The sequence below is a fragment of the Schizosaccharomyces osmophilus genome, chromosome 3 (genome assembly GCF_027921745.1).
Source record: "Schizosaccharomyces osmophilus chromosome 3, complete sequence".
NCBI classification, from domain to species: domain Eukaryota; kingdom Fungi; phylum Ascomycota; class Schizosaccharomycetes; order Schizosaccharomycetales; family Schizosaccharomycetaceae; genus Schizosaccharomyces; species Schizosaccharomyces osmophilus.
Window position 1 is genome coordinate 100,059 of NC_079240.1, and position 15,642 is coordinate 115,700.

The 15,642-nt window shown below is 37.9% G+C and overlaps 9 protein-coding genes across 9 annotated transcripts; 4 read left to right on the forward strand and 5 right to left on the reverse strand.

Annotated features, from left to right (window-relative positions):
• Positions 1-243: 243 nt before the first annotated feature.
• Positions 244-1,734, reverse strand: arz1 (RAP1-like protein, GTPase exchange factor, Zfs1 target number 1; the record flags this gene model as incomplete). Its single annotated transcript, XM_056182886.1, has 1 exon — positions 244-1,734. The coding sequence occupies one exon, from the start codon at positions 1,732-1,734 to the stop codon at positions 244-246; it is 1,491 nt and encodes a 496-aa protein (XP_056039236.1).
• A 357-nt stretch (positions 1,735-2,091) lies between these two features.
• Positions 2,092-2,633, forward strand: taf13 (transcription factor TFIID complex subunit Taf13; the record flags this gene model as incomplete). The annotated part of the gene is made up of 3 exons (XM_056182887.1): positions 2,092-2,155; positions 2,302-2,399; positions 2,460-2,633. The coding sequence occupies 3 exons, from the start codon at positions 2,092-2,094 to the stop codon at positions 2,631-2,633; spliced, it is 336 nt and encodes a 111-aa protein (XP_056039840.1).
• A 698-nt stretch (positions 2,634-3,331) lies between these two features.
• On the reverse strand, positions 3,332-5,620 carry nnk1 (serine/threonine protein kinase Nnk1; the record flags this gene model as incomplete). Its single annotated transcript, XM_056182888.1, has 1 exon — positions 3,332-5,620. The coding sequence occupies one exon, from the start codon at positions 5,618-5,620 to the stop codon at positions 3,332-3,334; it is 2,289 nt and encodes a 762-aa protein (XP_056039841.1).
• A 2,841-nt stretch (positions 5,621-8,461) lies between these two features.
• On the forward strand, positions 8,462-9,929 carry sac32 (nuclear export factor Sac32; the record flags this gene model as incomplete). The annotated part of the gene is made up of 3 exons (XM_056182889.1): positions 8,462-9,095; positions 9,143-9,709; positions 9,751-9,929. 3 exons carry the CDS (start codon positions 8,462-8,464, stop codon positions 9,927-9,929), a joined length of 1,380 nt encoding a protein of 459 aa, XP_056038934.1.
• A 191-nt stretch (positions 9,930-10,120) lies between these two features.
• On the reverse strand, positions 10,121-10,858 carry tmp1 (thymidylate kinase Tmp1; the record flags this gene model as incomplete). The annotated part of the gene is made up of 3 exons (XM_056182890.1): positions 10,121-10,423; positions 10,481-10,677; positions 10,726-10,858. 3 exons carry the CDS (start codon positions 10,856-10,858, stop codon positions 10,121-10,123), a joined length of 633 nt encoding a protein of 210 aa, XP_056039266.1.
• A 503-nt stretch (positions 10,859-11,361) lies between these two features.
• On the reverse strand, positions 11,362-12,352 carry SOMG_04104 (methyltransferase; the record flags this gene model as incomplete). The annotated part of the gene is made up of 4 exons (XM_056182891.1): positions 11,362-11,615; positions 11,694-11,807; positions 11,882-12,279; positions 12,327-12,352. 4 exons carry the CDS (start codon positions 12,350-12,352, stop codon positions 11,362-11,364), a joined length of 792 nt encoding a protein of 263 aa, XP_056039837.1.
• Positions 12,353-13,507: 1,155 nt separating this feature from the next.
• Positions 13,508-14,240, reverse strand: mug9 (DUF2406 family conserved fungal protein; the record flags this gene model as incomplete). The annotated part of the gene is made up of 2 exons (XM_056182892.1): positions 13,508-14,016; positions 14,093-14,240. 2 exons carry the CDS (start codon positions 14,238-14,240, stop codon positions 13,508-13,510), a joined length of 657 nt encoding a protein of 218 aa, XP_056039242.1.
• A 414-nt stretch (positions 14,241-14,654) lies between these two features.
• Positions 14,655-14,960, forward strand: SOMG_04106 (uncharacterized protein; the record flags this gene model as incomplete). The annotated part of the gene is made up of 1 exon (XM_056182893.1): positions 14,655-14,960. The coding sequence occupies one exon, from the start codon at positions 14,655-14,657 to the stop codon at positions 14,958-14,960; it is 306 nt and encodes a 101-aa protein (XP_056039838.1).
• A 61-nt stretch (positions 14,961-15,021) lies between these two features.
• On the forward strand, positions 15,022-15,474 carry SOMG_04107 (Schizosaccharomyces specific protein; the record flags this gene model as incomplete). The annotated part of the gene is made up of 1 exon (XM_056182894.1): positions 15,022-15,474. The coding sequence occupies one exon, from the start codon at positions 15,022-15,024 to the stop codon at positions 15,472-15,474; it is 453 nt and encodes a 150-aa protein (XP_056039839.1).
• Positions 15,475-15,642: the final 168 nt, after the last annotated feature.

The window sequence follows — 15,642 nt, forward strand, 5'->3', positions numbered from 1 at the left end:
ATTAAAAATAAAGACATAACCGACTAAATATTAGATATCAATAAATATAAATAAAATAAAGGAAAAGCAATAATTAACAATCACTCAACGTTTTCTAAAAGCCAAAAATGGGAAGGGATGTTTTTAACAAAATGAGTAACACAGGAACAACAATGGTAATCCAAAAGGAGATATGACGGTGATTTTTTTAAAAACTTAACTTTTAGACAAAAGAGAACACAGCCGATAAAGAGAAATGTGAATTTACTCGAGCGCTTTACCATCCTTATCCACCAAGACGAGTAAAGCCAGAATATTTTGCTTTAATTCATTAGCAAACTTAGGGTCGTTAGAGTATGACTTTAAAATCTCATAAGCCGAAGACAAACGGATTGTTTCGGACAAGCCAGCAAATCCGTGCTTGATCATTAAAATTGCAACAAAAACAGCTTCTCCGGTAACAATGGGATAATTATTAACCATAGTTATGGTTGCCAGAACGCTGTCATGGAAAATAGCAATGTTCTTTTCCAAAAATTGACGAATGTTTTGGGATAAATTGGGCATGATTAAAGCATGCTTCATAAAAGCCAAGATAGCTCTGTTACTTTCAAGGGCAAGGTTTGCATCTGGACTTTTGGAGCATTCGCGTAATTTATCAAAGCGTTCAGGCTCCTTTATTAATTTATAAAGAATGTAAGGCATCGAAAGACGAATCATACTTACAGAAAGGTAATGCAACTGTGAAAAACTGCTACGCAACATCTTATCCTGAAGAAGCAAAGATCTGGCAGCGAAATGGTTCCGAGAGGACAGAGGTATCATAAAATGTCTCAAAGCAGCTGAACAAGCATAGATCTTACCAACATTATCATCAATCCTCTTTTCTTTGAGGACGCAAGCAACAAGGATTTCCGGAAAGTTCTCACGGAAAAGAGCCTTTGAGATATGGTCGTTTCTGGTGAGATTTCCAATGAAAAGCGCTGCCATCGTTGTGCGAGCGGAATCGTCTGAAAGTAAAAACTTTTTGAGATAATCAAGAAACGTGCTATTCTGATGAAGGCTGGTAGAGAAGACTTCATTGTGTTCAGCGATACGCGGGAAAAGGTTTAAAATGGGAATTCTTTGAGAAAAATCACGTTGCATCAATACCAGTTCAATGGATTCGATTAAGAGATCAGGATCGTTTGCAAAGGATATACAGATATTTGGATTGTCAAATGCTTTCGTAAAAATAGAATACGAATCAATTTCTAATCGGGTCATAGAAGGCAGAACATGCAATCCAGCGAAGACCAAAGTCGCATCTTTAGAAAACGGATACAATAGCTCACAAATGACAGAAAGCATATTAATGAACGGAGCACGTAACTTGTGCTGCCAATCAATCCAATATGTAATTGCAAGATGCAAGATTTCAGTTTCAGCAACCCTTGCTTGATATTTTTTTGAGTCTAAAATACAGTTATGGATTACAGCAAAAGCAAGAGCAGAATTATCATCTGCTTTAGCACAATATATCTTCATCATATCGAGACCTTTATTATCAAAGAAGGTAGCACGATTGTCATCTTCTTCGCTACAAGAATTTGCTAAAAATCTCAGACACTGCTTATGAATGCATTCATTTAACGATATTTCCATGAGCTTATCCAGTGCCTTTGGAATATATTCTCGAAGCAGAAGGCGCTCATCAGCGTTTTTTGAACGATCTGCTAACGTTTGATACAACTGTGCATCATCAGCAATCGTCATTCTTCTTAAAATACTTTCTCAATCTCCGCTTTGAGAATGTTAATTCGACTTTCTTGTTAACTGTATTCTTTCTTTTTCTTGAATTCAATACACGCAAACCCCTTTAAAAAATATTCCAAATCCTCAAATGTACACCCTCTGTGTTGGTGGATGATGGAAACAAACTAAGAACAATGAGGACATAAGTTCGCATCCTCATGGCGCACTATCGTGTTTTCCGTTTTCCAACGTAAATTATAAAATATTGTTGTCGTTGTTATATATATTACTAAAGGGGTGGCTGTAATGAGATGTTAAGCATACAATACAAGGACGAAACATAAGACTTGGTATAGCTTTTCAAACTTGTACTTTACAATGAGTATGGAATCTCGTCGTGGACGTCCTCCTACCCGGAGACAGCACCTATTTACAAAAGACTGTAAGTAAAATTGGTCTTATATCTGTCTATAGACACTATAATATATTCTGAAAGCTACAATCGGATATTTCAAGAATTTGGATGCTTCTATTGCTTTGGGTGCAGACTTATGCACTTTTATAGAAATTTCTCTAACTCATGGATAGTGAAGTCTCTTATGTACGCTTTTGGAGACGATCTAAATCCTGCTCCCGACAGTGTAAATGTCTTGGAAGAAATTGTCGTTGACTATATTAATGAAATGGTAAGTTACAAAGCAATTGTATCTATTTTTAACCTGTTCTAAGGGCTAACATTTATTTAGTGCCTAGAGGCGGCTCGAATTGCTGGCAATCGCAACAAAGTAAAGGTGGACGATTTCAAATTTGCACTCCGAAACGACCCTAAGAAGCTTGGCCGTGTTGAAGAACTACTGGTTCTTCAAAAGATGATTGCAGATACGAGAAATGTTATGAAGTACAACAAAGACCATTTTTAATCTCATTTGTTGATGTTCTTTATTCTATATGAGACGGCATGCCATGTTATTATTCCTAGTTGATTCCTTGTTTGATTTTTGGTCTTGTAACTTTTCCTCACGGATCTTTTCCATTCAGTACCGTGCTCTAAACATTTTTCTCCTTTTGTATTTTTAGTTCAAGTTAGTATTTATGGGCTTAATGAAATCTCAAAAAATATATATAAAGAGAAGAAATAAAAAATGTCCAAAGAATTGGTAAAACCTTACGAATCGGATCAAGTCAAACTGACCTTCGTAAAGAGGTAATTAATATCATTTCAGAATCCAGTAATCATAAAAACAGTATCATCTAAACTATGATTTATAGTTAAAAGAAGTTATCGCCAGACTTCTTCTCAATTCAAGGAAGGAACCAAACCAAATGGTGATAGCTCAATTCCGATTTAGGTTTCATAAAACAAGAATACTAACAACTTGTCTTTTTTTTTTTGTTATTAAAAGATTGATTAAAGGTTACTTATAGGATAGGAAACAACGCATTCCTGTTGTAAAATAAAAGTGACTTTAAACTATTAAAAAACGAATATCTGTTTAAAAAAAATTTGTGTTTTATTTAGCAAGAAGGGCTTTCCTCTTAATTTTATTAAATAAAAAAGACAAAAAGAAACAAGGAAAACTCCAATATTTACATTTTCATGTACAACGGTCTCTAGTCTTTAGCCATGATAATGATGGTTGGAGGTTTCACACATTGGAGGATCGTTCCATTTCAAGCATGGTTCAGGCTCATGCGTGGTCACCTCATGCTCGTCACAACAACAGCATTCAATGTTTTGTACATAGTCCATACTCAACGCCTCCAAAGCCAACATTCTTTCTTCCGATACAGGATTAGCTAAACAAAAGAAGAGACGCTGCATAGGCTCAGGCAAATCGCAAACGGGTTTCAAATATGGTAGAGTCTTGGAAACCCTGATATTTTGAACATCGCACATAAGATTATACTCACGCCAAGCCTTTAAATACTTATTATAAAGCTGATCAGTCGTTACGGCTTTTCGAAATGGATATGTGCGGAAGTAGATAGTATGGATAACAATCGCGCACGACCACATATCCGCATAAAAGGCGTTATAAGATCCAGGAGTTAAAATTTCAGGTGCCATAAATGGATCGCTTCCAAATACACCATTACTTTGAGACAAAGCTGATGGAAGCTTTTCTGTATTGCCAGGATCACATAGAACATCACAAGCTCCAAAATCTGTAATACGTAGAGCTCCGTTGCTAGTAATTAAGATATTTTCAGGCTTTAAATCTCGATGCGCTATACCCTGAGAATGAATGTAAGCAACTCCTCGTAAAATCTGCTTAACCATGCACTCAAAATCCCTTCGAGTGAGCCGGTCATGACGGTTACTAATTAAACTAAGCAAATCACCCTTAGGACAAAAGTCCATTATTATGCACCAAGTGTCACTATAGAGAGGGAATATATGAGAATCTAAACATAGATCGTAAGCTTTCACAACGTTCGGATGCTCCATTCTACATTGCACAAGCCACTCAGATGTTAATTTTGAGATGTAGAAGCTTTCTGATTCATCATCAGCCTTTCGACGGTAAGCTTTAATTGCAAACCTCAATTTCTTTTCATTCTCTTTCGGATTTTTCAAGCTGACGCAGCGGATAACCGCAGTAGCACCACTTCCGAGATCTTTAGTTTCTTCAAGTAAAACGTATTTCGAGCTCAACCGAGGAACGACACGCTTGGCGTAAGGCGGGACATAGGTAGGTCTTAACTTTCTAGGTACTTGTTCAATGTTTTTTGGTTTCACAAGTTGATAATCTGATCCCTGATTTGTGCCAGCACCTTCTGAAGAAGGTTGGTTTCCAGAAGCCCCATTTGCATTGGTTTGGGAAGAAGTATCTTGTTTCTTGTATCCAGGGCTAAAAGGATTGGCGGGATTGATACATTCGAAACCTGTTCCTTGTGGGGTCATGTTTAGGCTGCCACTAACAGCATAAGTATAGCAGTCATACTCGGGAGAATGAGGCCAAGATTCGTAAGAAGTATTGAGGTAAGGGTTCCTTTGTCGGGGGACTAGCGGTTTTCCAGGACCCGGGCGAAAACCGTTGGAAGTAACGGAGGATTGAGAGGGGCTTTTTGAAGAATGAGGAGTGCTGGCAGGTGAGCCAGAGGTAGGGGAAGCATGGAGGGGAGTGTCAAAGAATCCACCAGCACGCGGTTTATTTTTACCATTCGAACGAATGTCCATGGGTTTAGAAGAAGTGGGAAACTCGGAAGAGCGCGAGACCCTATTCGCATCATTATCAGCAATTCCAGGTGGTGATCGAGACGCTTTGGGATGGATGGCAGAACTGGCGCGTTTGGGGACGTCATGAGGTTTCGAGACAGCGCTGGGTTTGGTTTTGTCGGATTGCAAATAATGGTGAGAATTACTTTTTTGAATACCTTGGGAAGGTTTCTGATCGGGAGGAGAAGCATCGGAGGAAGGGTGCTTATGTAAAATATGCTGATTAATGAATGAGCCAATACCTTTTGAGGGGCTTTGCGAAGACTTTCCACGAGAAGGATGTATAGCCTTTTCAAACAAAGACTTCACTCCAGAATGGTGTTGAGGGCCTCCAGAAGAGTTCGGATGGATAGGGACCGGTCGGGCGGGAGTCTCGGTTCGTTGATGAGCGTCTGATTCTCGAAGAGGAGGAGACTCACGGGGAGTATCAGGAACATGAGCCATAGAATCGTTCGTGGGGCCATAGCGAGTTTCTTGTGGAGTTTGTCTATCAACCGAGCCGGGTCTCAATTGACCAGAGTTTTTTCGGCTCAAAATATTATGTTTAATTTTTGAAAATCCTTTTCGCAACGGGGAAGGTACGGGAGTGGTAGATTGATTTCGACTTCTTAATATCGTTTCAGCATCCGTACCTTCGGGAACGCTTCCCTGATTCCCCAAGCCAGACAAAGGTTTGTCTCCCGACATTTTGAAATTGAACTAAAGTATATATAAAAGGAGAGCAAATTCAGTAGGACAGTTTTATAACGAAACGCACGATTTCGAGTAAGAAGAGCTAGAGAAAACGGTGCAACCTAGAAATGTTAGAGCCTTTTGAGCGATAAGAAAGGGGGGTGAAAATGATTTTAAGAATAAGACAACAAAAGGACAAACTGGAATTAACAAGGAGTCTGTCACTCAAAAAGATACCAGAGATGCTGTGGTCTGGAAGAAGAGGACGAAATGAAATGAACAAGAAATAAGTAAAACAAATAATTGAAATCACAGAACAGACAAGGACAAAAAAGACACGTGCTAAGGATCAAAGAAAAAGCAACGACAACAATTACAAACAAAAATAGAAGGAAAAAGGGAAACCAACGTCTGACTTTGGATTATAAGTAAACTGGCAGAAGAAAGAAGAGTTAAAGCTGGTGAGAGATTACTCTAATACTGATAGTAACATCCAAAGTAATGAATTCTTAAAGGCTTGAATTGGTTCTAAAAGAAATCAACAGATAAGTGCGTTCTCTGCACACGAACGATGGGCCAATTCGATGCACAAAATGCGTACAACTGAGACTTTGGATAAGTGCAAATAAAAGGACTTTGTCAATTTATGTTTCTATTCGTATGCTTCAATCTTGGAAAAACAAGTGACAGGATAGAAAACAGAAACAGCAACACGAAAAGGCACAGTGAGAGCCTTTAGCTGTAAAAGAACAAAAGCAACAGAAACAATCGGGGGAAGCAACAAATGGGAAGAAGGAAAAACAAAAAGAAAATTACAAAGCAAGAGCGATTTCAGCAAATCAATTGCCCAACTCTAGAATATACGGCAAACCCTTAAAATTTTCAGCAAACAATGGTTAAAAATTCAATAATACAAAATATGGAAAGGAAAGGACAGACGGCAAGTGTGTTGGTAGACTTAAAGGCACATATTATACCGATACCAAATAATTAGGGTTGACGTCTTCTTGGTGGAAGCAACCAACTAGGAAGAGTAGCGTTAGCTAAGGTAGTAGGGTAAGGAAAGAGAACTTTGGAGAAGTGCAAGGAAGAGAGAAAGGAAAGAGCATATAGACAGAAAAGAGAGAAGATAAATTAAAGATGGAAGTGTATGGAGTACAAAAAGCGAAAAATCAATCCGCAAAAAAAAAAGCGACAACGAAGTCACGACGTAATGATGTAAACAAAAGAAAAGTAGTCATCGTTAGAGGGAATCTCATAAAGTTTGCCAGTTGAACACAGGAAATTAAGCTTTGCAATAGTATTAGAGATGCGTATTGAATAGGACTTTGTAGTACGAGGTGTGGCTCAAAGATTGACGTAGAGAGATGAGAGCGAAAAGCTAGTAGAGAGAGCATCTATACGGAGAGAAGAATACAAACAAACAAACAAAAGAGAAGAGAAGAGAAGAAAAGAAAAAAAAGAAAAAAAAAAAGAAAAAAAAAACATGATTAGTAGCATAGAAAGCGTAGCCAGTTTGCGAGAAATAAAAGGTTAGACGCTTCCTCAAAAGTGTTTAAGGAAACATTGCAAAGAACAAAGGGGGAACGACTGGTCAAAGGTAGTAACGAAAGAAAAGAAAAGAAATCTATCTATTTCAGCTAGCTGTAGGTTTTTGTTTGTTTCGAGAAAGGTTCCAAGAGTGGATCGGTAGATGATCTGATAAATAGGAGCAATGAATGTCCAAAAATAAACAAGCTTTTCATATAAAAGAACTGGAAAAGAATAAAAAAAGAAGAAGGAAGGAAGAATAGTTAAAAATTCTCTTGCATCGTCTTAATCGTCTCGTGCATGTCTCTGGAACCGTTGATGAGAATAATCTATTCCTGTTTGGTTCAGCTTTTTGCTTGCTTTGAAAGGTAAATAGTCTTTTTTTTGAGAGATAGCATCATAGTTCTCCAGTAGAAACTCTATGAAAGGAACCATCGGCTTTTTTGTCAACTAGCTTGAAGCAAATCAGCAAGAGGATGTCGAGCGTTCCATACGCAACACCAAAGCGAAAAGGAATCTTGAAAAAAATTAATATAAGATGGAGCTCATACCAGTGGTATGCTTGTAATTTGTAACCCGTTCATCCTATCTTGTTTACATTTATAACCCAGGTAGATGAAACTGATTCTCTGTACTTGTCATCTTCAGATTCCTAAAACAATAATCAATTCTTTCCTTTCCTAAAAGTCGCTCCACAGCATTCGTGCCTTTGTTTTTAATCCATTTTCGAAACCCATCAGACAATTCTCCCATTTGTATTTTCCAATCGTAGTCTTGTTCATTTTCATTTGCCCTTCCCTAACTTTAACTCTGGAGGAAAAAGAAAAAAAGAAACTATCTACATCAACCCAATCCATACTACCCATTTCCAAGCTCTATTCTCTACATGCCTTGACCACTTCTCAACCAATTCACATACATCTTTCTTCCGAGTGTTTTTTCAATCCTATTTTCTTTTTTGGATTAACTCGCTTTATTTGACTTTGACACAATTCATGTTTGGTGGTCTTTCGACAAGTTGTTGTGTTTCACCCATCATACATTGACTGTTTGTTGGGCATAATTTCAATCCCTTAGTTTTACTCCAATTCGTTATTCCTATTCTGTTATTTTCTGCAAAGGTAAGTTTTCATTGTTTGTTGTTAGAACATATGTGGTAGGAAGGCAGCATGCATGTTCACGGAATGGTTCTGAATCGCAAACTTGTACAATAATTCTTCCCGTGGATGGAACCCTTGATGAATTCTTTTCCAACTCGAACAACCATCCTTTTCGCGATCCCTATCATATTCCTCTGTCTAACAAGATTTGCTTTAGGATCGGTACATGAGTTTAAACAAAAAAGCAAAATCGCGACCAAGGCCACCCATGGATCCATCGAACACTGCCAAGCGTAGGGCTGCCCGATCAGCTCGTTTTTCTTCGGGGACCGATTTAAAGTATCAGACGTTACGGAAATCAAGGATGAAAGAACAAGAAGCTTTTGAAGCCCAACAATCCAAACATTGGCAAGAAAGCACCATTTTGGTCGGCACTTGTACTCAAATGTGTCCGGAGTTTGAAGTTGCCGAAAGAACGATACAAAAGTCCATTCATCCTTATGAAAAACATCCAGAAACTCACCAACCTGATCCCGAGTTTACTGTTAAAGCTTACCATCGTCCTGCCGCTGGAAAAGGTCCCATCCTACCTTCCGATGTTCGGCCTCCAGCCATTTTGAGAAAAACAACCGAGTATCTTCTTCAACAAGTACTGCGGAAACATCCTTTTCACGAAGCACACGCTTTTGTGCGTGATCGGACTCGTGCTATACGCCAGGATTTTTCTGTACAATCTTCGTTTACGAATGAATCGATTTATTGTCACGAACTAATTGCACGATTTCACATCGTTTCATTGCATGAGCTAAAAGGTCAACCCGCTTTTAGCTCGCAGCAAGAAATCGAACAATTGTCAAAAGGTACGGTTTTAAACCCCTTCACTTCATCTAACTAATCAAATCGCTAGTTCTCTATACCCTTGGGCAATTATATGACTACAAACGAATGAAAAATCAAGCTAATCGACATGAACCCGAATTTCGTGCCTACATGGTTTTACTAAGCTTAGGCGATCCTGCAATATCCGTTGAGACGTTATCGTGGTCTCCGGACTTGATAGAAAAGCCAATTGTTCAAACGGCGTTGGCCCTTCATTCTTATGCACAGAGGAATAACCATACAGAGCAGAGATTTAAACATGTTGATTTGTCTCTAATTTCTTCTACAAATACTGAAGCTGCTCCAAATTTTTACACAAGGTTTTTCAAAGTTGCTAAAGGTTTCAAAACTACCTTTTTAATGGCGTGTATATTAGACATGTTTCTTCCTTCTTTACGTACTGGTGCGTTGAAGGCAATGAAAAAATCGTATCTTTCTGCTCATGCAAATATTCCTTTTTCTGATCTTTTAAGAATCCTTTCCCTCCCTCGTAATGAGGAGCTCATAAAAATCTGCAAGAGTCATGGTCTTCAAATAGAGTTTACAGATGAGCAACCGTTGTCTGTGATTTTAAATAAGAGAGCTTTAATTCATGGTATGTTGTGTCTTCCTATGCTTAATTAACCTGTTGAATAGATCCTTTACCGGAAGACAATGAATACTCGTATCTGGCTAATACGAAACACCCCAAGATATCGATTTCAAACATTATATGCGTCGCAAGTGATCATGCAAAACTGCAAAGGCGCCGTTCAAAGAAAGACCCACGAAAGAATTCTTCTTCTAAACGGGGGAGTAATCCTAAAATCCTCTAGTCTTCAGGTCAGCTTGGTTGCTGTTAATGATTTCTTTTTTTGGACACAAATTTATTGCATTTATAGAAAAACTATATTTACGAATAAGCATTCATTTAGTGGGTATGTAAGGCCGAGTAAACCAAAAATAATCATAAAAAAAAATCCATTCTAAAAATTTAAAACCCAAATATCAACCAAACGCAACTAATTTAAAGCGTTTCTAAAGCTTTGGATACATCTACTTGATCTACTAGGTTCATGATTCGAGAATGAACAGTTTCCAGGCTGGTTGAGGCGTCCAAGGTGATAAAACTCAAACTCTCTTCTGTATATTCTCGTTCAATGCGCTCAAAATTTTTCTCAACCTTTTTTTGCATTTCAATGTTCTCGTAACGCTCCTCTCCGTACTGACCGCGTTTCGCAGCAACCTCGGGAGAAATATGCAGGAAAATTACAAGATCTGGACGTAGTAAACCGCGATCAGGACTCTTGCACCATTCCCAATTGAGTCCCTAGAATGGTTAGTACAATGGCTTGCAAAGGCATACAAAAACATTAGAACAACGTACTTTAGCGGCAGAGAAGGCAATCCCAGAAAAGGCATAACGGTCCAAGATACATGTTACACCCGATTGAATTTTTGATTGGATATCTTCAATAAGTTCCCATCGGTTCGCTGAGAAAAGTAAGTGAATGACTTGGTCACTAAGCTGACTAGTTTCTTTTAAATATGCGTCAATTTTTTTTCCAATGGCGGTGGTTCGATCTAACTATTAGCAAAACAAACAAACTCTCAAACACGTTTCGATTATACCTGGAAACTTATAGAGTTGGACCTTTTTGCCCTTGGATTGCAATTTTTCCATTAATATTTGACATTGAGTTGACTTTCCTGACCGGTCCAACCCTTCAATGACAACTAAAGAACCTCTATTTTGAGCACTCATCTCCGGAAGTACAAGATGGTTAAGTTGTTGTAAGTTAATCTGTAAAGATTTTATAATTGTGGATAAATAAAAGAGAAACAAAAAATTTGTGAAAAGAACGTATAGGGCCAACTAAAGAAAGGAGCGTTACCCACTGGACTATAGATGAGTTTGAAAAGTTGAATTTTAAAGGTCCCATATAAATAAACCTATGTGAGAAAACAGGATTGTAAATAATGAAGTTAGATATACATTATATGACGCCAAAAGAATAAAAACTACCAAATTTATTTAACCGTGGAGACGAAGTATTAAATATGCAAAAGTAGTTGATTCATGAAAAATCTATTCCTGTAAGCGTTCTTTTTAGCATAGAATAAGGATTTACCTCTTGATTAAAATTTGTATTTCTTTATTTTGTGAATAAAAAAGGTGACTTAGTTTCATTTCAACAATCGTCAATATGTAATACTGAGACGTTCAAACTCTAAGGAGGGCCAAGTTGGTTCAAGGATAATTATCTATCATTTCTTAATTGCAACAAAGCGCAAACGGCGATATTGCAAGTACCAGTCTCCAGTTTCTGTGCAGTCCACCCATAACAAGGCTTGATAAACACGTTCTCGAAGGGTTTCCTTCAAATCAGGAAATGCATCATAAAAAGTGTGAGCAAATGTATCTAGCCAATCGCGAACATCGCGATTTAAATAAGTTGGACGATTTACATTTTCAGTGAAAGTGATTTCAAACCCAGCTTCCTTTAACATTGTTGTATACGCTATTCGAAGTTAGTGATTGAATTATAAAGTTAAGTAAAAAGCAGAAAGCGTAAGCAACATCCATGCTAAATCATTACCTTGTTCAGTTCCAAAGTACCAAGGGTTAGCTTCATCAATCTGCTCTTTAGGGATTCCATGGTCTAGTAGTACAGTGTAGATGCTAGTTACTACTTCTGAAACATTACCAAAAGCTAATAATGCTCACTTTAGTATGTGTAAAGGACGCCGCAGCAATCGAAATGATTCATAGTCGAGATCCACTTACCTCCGCATTCAGCAACAAAGCGACCACCGGGACGAAGGACACGAGCTATACCCTGAAAAACAGTACTCCTTTCGTTGGGATTTCGCAAAATCCAATGCAAAGCAGCATTACTAAAGACGGCGTCAAACCCTTTCGATGAAAATTCAGTTGCACTTGCAAGGTTTTCTCCTGCAACTACATATGCTTCCAATCCTTTTTGCTTTGCCGATTGAATCATGGATTGGCTGGAATCAATTCCAGTAATGTGTTTACACTGCGATGCCAGATTTTGAGTTAAGACACCATCACCGCATCCCAAGTCAAGAACAACATCCTGGGATGTTAAAGCTAGTCTTTGAACGATTTCTTTCGTGAGTGCAGGAACAAAGGCAGCGTTTTTCTGATAAGTTTCAGCTGACCTAAAGTCATTGTCAGAAACTTTTGCACATGAATTGCTCGAGTTTACCAAAAATCTCTTCCCATTTTAGACATAAAAAGGAATTCAATGAGTAACGGTCAAAATATGTGAGTAGTGTTTGATGCAAACCCTTTTGTCATTACAAAAGGCGAGTTAGATAATCTTAAGATCTTGAACGATAGAAATAAGGACCAACCATGCTCTTAAGAAATTCAATAGTTCTTTGTTTTTTAAGCTGAAATCGAAGAGTCCAAAAAGGACGTGACTTAACAGAGGTTGATCTATAGAAAGTAGGCATATTTAATTCTCTTTGTAAAATTGAAAAGAGACAATGCTTGAATCGTGATCTTGTACCGTAACAAGTCTTGCTTTCCGGTGTCTACGCCCAAGAAACCCTTTTATGGTAAATTCAAGCAAAACATCACCATTTTAAATTTTAGAAGTAATTCTGAATTCATTGTTCTTGTAAAAAAAAAAAGTGTAAGCATATCAAACATTCAGTTCATGTTTCCACATTTGTTATTGATAAAGTAAACGATGAACATGCTTATTTGCAACAAGTATTCGTCGTTTTTACTCATGATGTTTAAATATTTATGAAAGTAAGCCGATTTATATACATTAACTTGCTACAAATGGTATTTCATCTCTTCACTTGTCGATTTTTTAAAATGCTTACATCGGTGATTCTCGAAAATGGAATATCGTGTTCATTCCTACGAAAGCTCGCTGCGGTAGTTTTTGTAATACTGGTACAAAGAAATTTCTTTTCATTTTCACTGTTGATTTCCATATATCTAGTTGTCGAGAGGCTAACCTTCAAATGCAGTTTTTAAAAATTCGACGAAGGGTGCAATTTGGTATTCCAAATAGCTTGTGCAATGATTTTGCAGGATCATACTGGACAATGGAAAAAGGGTTGCTCCTACACACATTTCCCGATATTGACTCTGCTTTATTTAAACCTATATCTAGTGCAAACAAACAATGTCAACTCATACATTGAAATTGTCTGCTTACTTGTTTATCATTATCACATTCTAATGCCAATATGAAGCCGTATTTTAACATATCATAACAACATTCATATTACCATATTCATTATTTCATGCAAAGACCATAATTCCAATTTCCAGAAGATGCGTATGCGTAGCGGTTGATTGATAATACGTTTTATACGATCCCAGTTTCATAAACGTTACGTTTCACCAACAAAATTATCTAGATGTTTAGTTTAAAACATTTTGAACAAACTGTTTTAGTTTATGTTTTAGCTCATGCTTGTGTGAAGGCGATGCAACGGAGTTTAAAGACACCAAGGATTGATTTAAGACGGCTGGTTTACGAAAGTAACCATTGCTAGCCGCTGCACATAGCATGTCGGAAGAAATAGAGTTTGAGCCAGCTGTTGGCTCGCCCTCCTGTTTCTTTTCCATCAGCACTGGTATTTCCGGACAACTGTCTCGTTCGTCGATAGATGCTTCAACAGAAGGTACCGTACTCAAGGGTCTCAAAATGCTTTTAGCAGAAGAACGTTGGCTTGCTAAAATCGAGGTGTCTTGTTGCTTCTTTATAGTTGGATAACGGTCTTTTAAAGAAGAACTCGGTTTTAAATTTGACAATCGTGCTGCATGGGTATTTTGGTCAGGCTTTCTTCCATCAATAACGTTGTTCCATGCACGAATTGTTTCTAAAGGTCTTTCATATTTCCAACGAGTCGGATTATTGGAGTCTGGTTCTAAATCACCATTTCACGGTTAGCACATACTTCTTCCTATACTTTCTATAAAGCAATAAAAAGTTTGATGCCTTACGGTAAATACTTTTCCCAGAGTAGTCTCGTTTCAGATATCGTTTACATAGTTTCGTAGATTCACGATTTACACGAGCATACGGTTCTAATTCTACTAAAGGTAAGGAGGGATTATCGAATTCACAAGAATCAGGTCCTGTTACTCTCATCAGTTTTCTTCTGAACAATTCTCTTGATCTTGTTTCTAGAATTCTCTAACACAAAGATGTTGGTAGTTGACAAGTTCTCTTTCTCGTGTGAATTCTTTGTATGCAGATTCACGCGTCAGCCCTTTCCTTAAGACAAAGAAGCGGAATTTGAATTTATTTGAAACAACAATTTGGAACGAAACTCTCCCTAAATAAAAGATAATAAAATAGGGCCTTATGAGCTTCTTTGAGACGTGCTTCAAGCGTCGAGTACTCATGGTGAAAACCCTACCGATGAAGCTTTTAAAGGATTTTTTAAGAGATGCCGTATGTCCTCCAAAACGAATAGACACTTTTCTTTTATAAGGAGAGGGCAATGAGGTCCAGAATCTGGCAAGTTCAAGTTTCACGTTTGCTCATGGACAATTGACACCTATGGAGCAAAATTCAAGAACGGATACAAAATTTTTGTTAATCTTTAAAGAAATCCCTTTTTTAAAGAGTGAAACCGAACAAAACGATCGTTTTGTATTGAACTGCCTTCCCATTTACGTCAAAGAACAGCTAAGTATATCCTGCATAAACGCTCGGTTCCAGAAGCTTTCAACTGCTTTGCTTATTATAACTCTTCTTTTGTTTTGTTATTCTCTCTGTTTTCTATGGTTTCATGTTCGGTTGATCACCCGTCTATACCATGAACAAGTCTATCGTTTAACCATTACGCCTCTCACTTCATCATAACAAAAAAGCGAGCTAGAACAGCACAAACGCTCGTTTATTTACATTAATATTTCAATTGAATATGTTTTTCTTTGTTTTTGCTGGGTTTGCCCTCATTGCACTCGTTGTTTCAATTGTTATGATGATTCATAGTTATTTTCTCAAACGTCGTCAAAAAGCTGCAGGTCAAGCAAAGACCACCTCTCACACCAGACCCTCCGAATCGGGCACTGTTCCAAGCAGTCAGCATGGGGATTCGTTGCAGACTGAAACTGTCATGGGATTTCCTGGTCAGTCTCCTGGCCATTATACAACTACGTATCGCCATCCAGAGGACGGGACAAGAACAACCGTTACTGAAAATCAGCCTGAAGAAATTCCTCCTCCATATTCGGCTGCTGTCCGAGAGAGTGCGCCGGGTTCACCGGACCTTTCTGAGAGCCTAAGAGGAGAAGGTGAAATTACACCCAGAGTTAGTCACGAAAGACCCCGGTCTCCTCCTCCTGTTTATTTACCTCCGGAGGAAATGGTTTAATTGCGTCGAATATGTTGTTCATCAAATCTTTCTTCCTTCAACTACAGGTTTCAGGTTTCTGTGTTCGAAGTATATTGTTAATTTACTAAATTATTACTTTTTGCTTTACTGCAGTTTTCTTCTCTGCCATCATTATTTGCATGGCAGGTTAACAAACTTTTTCTAATG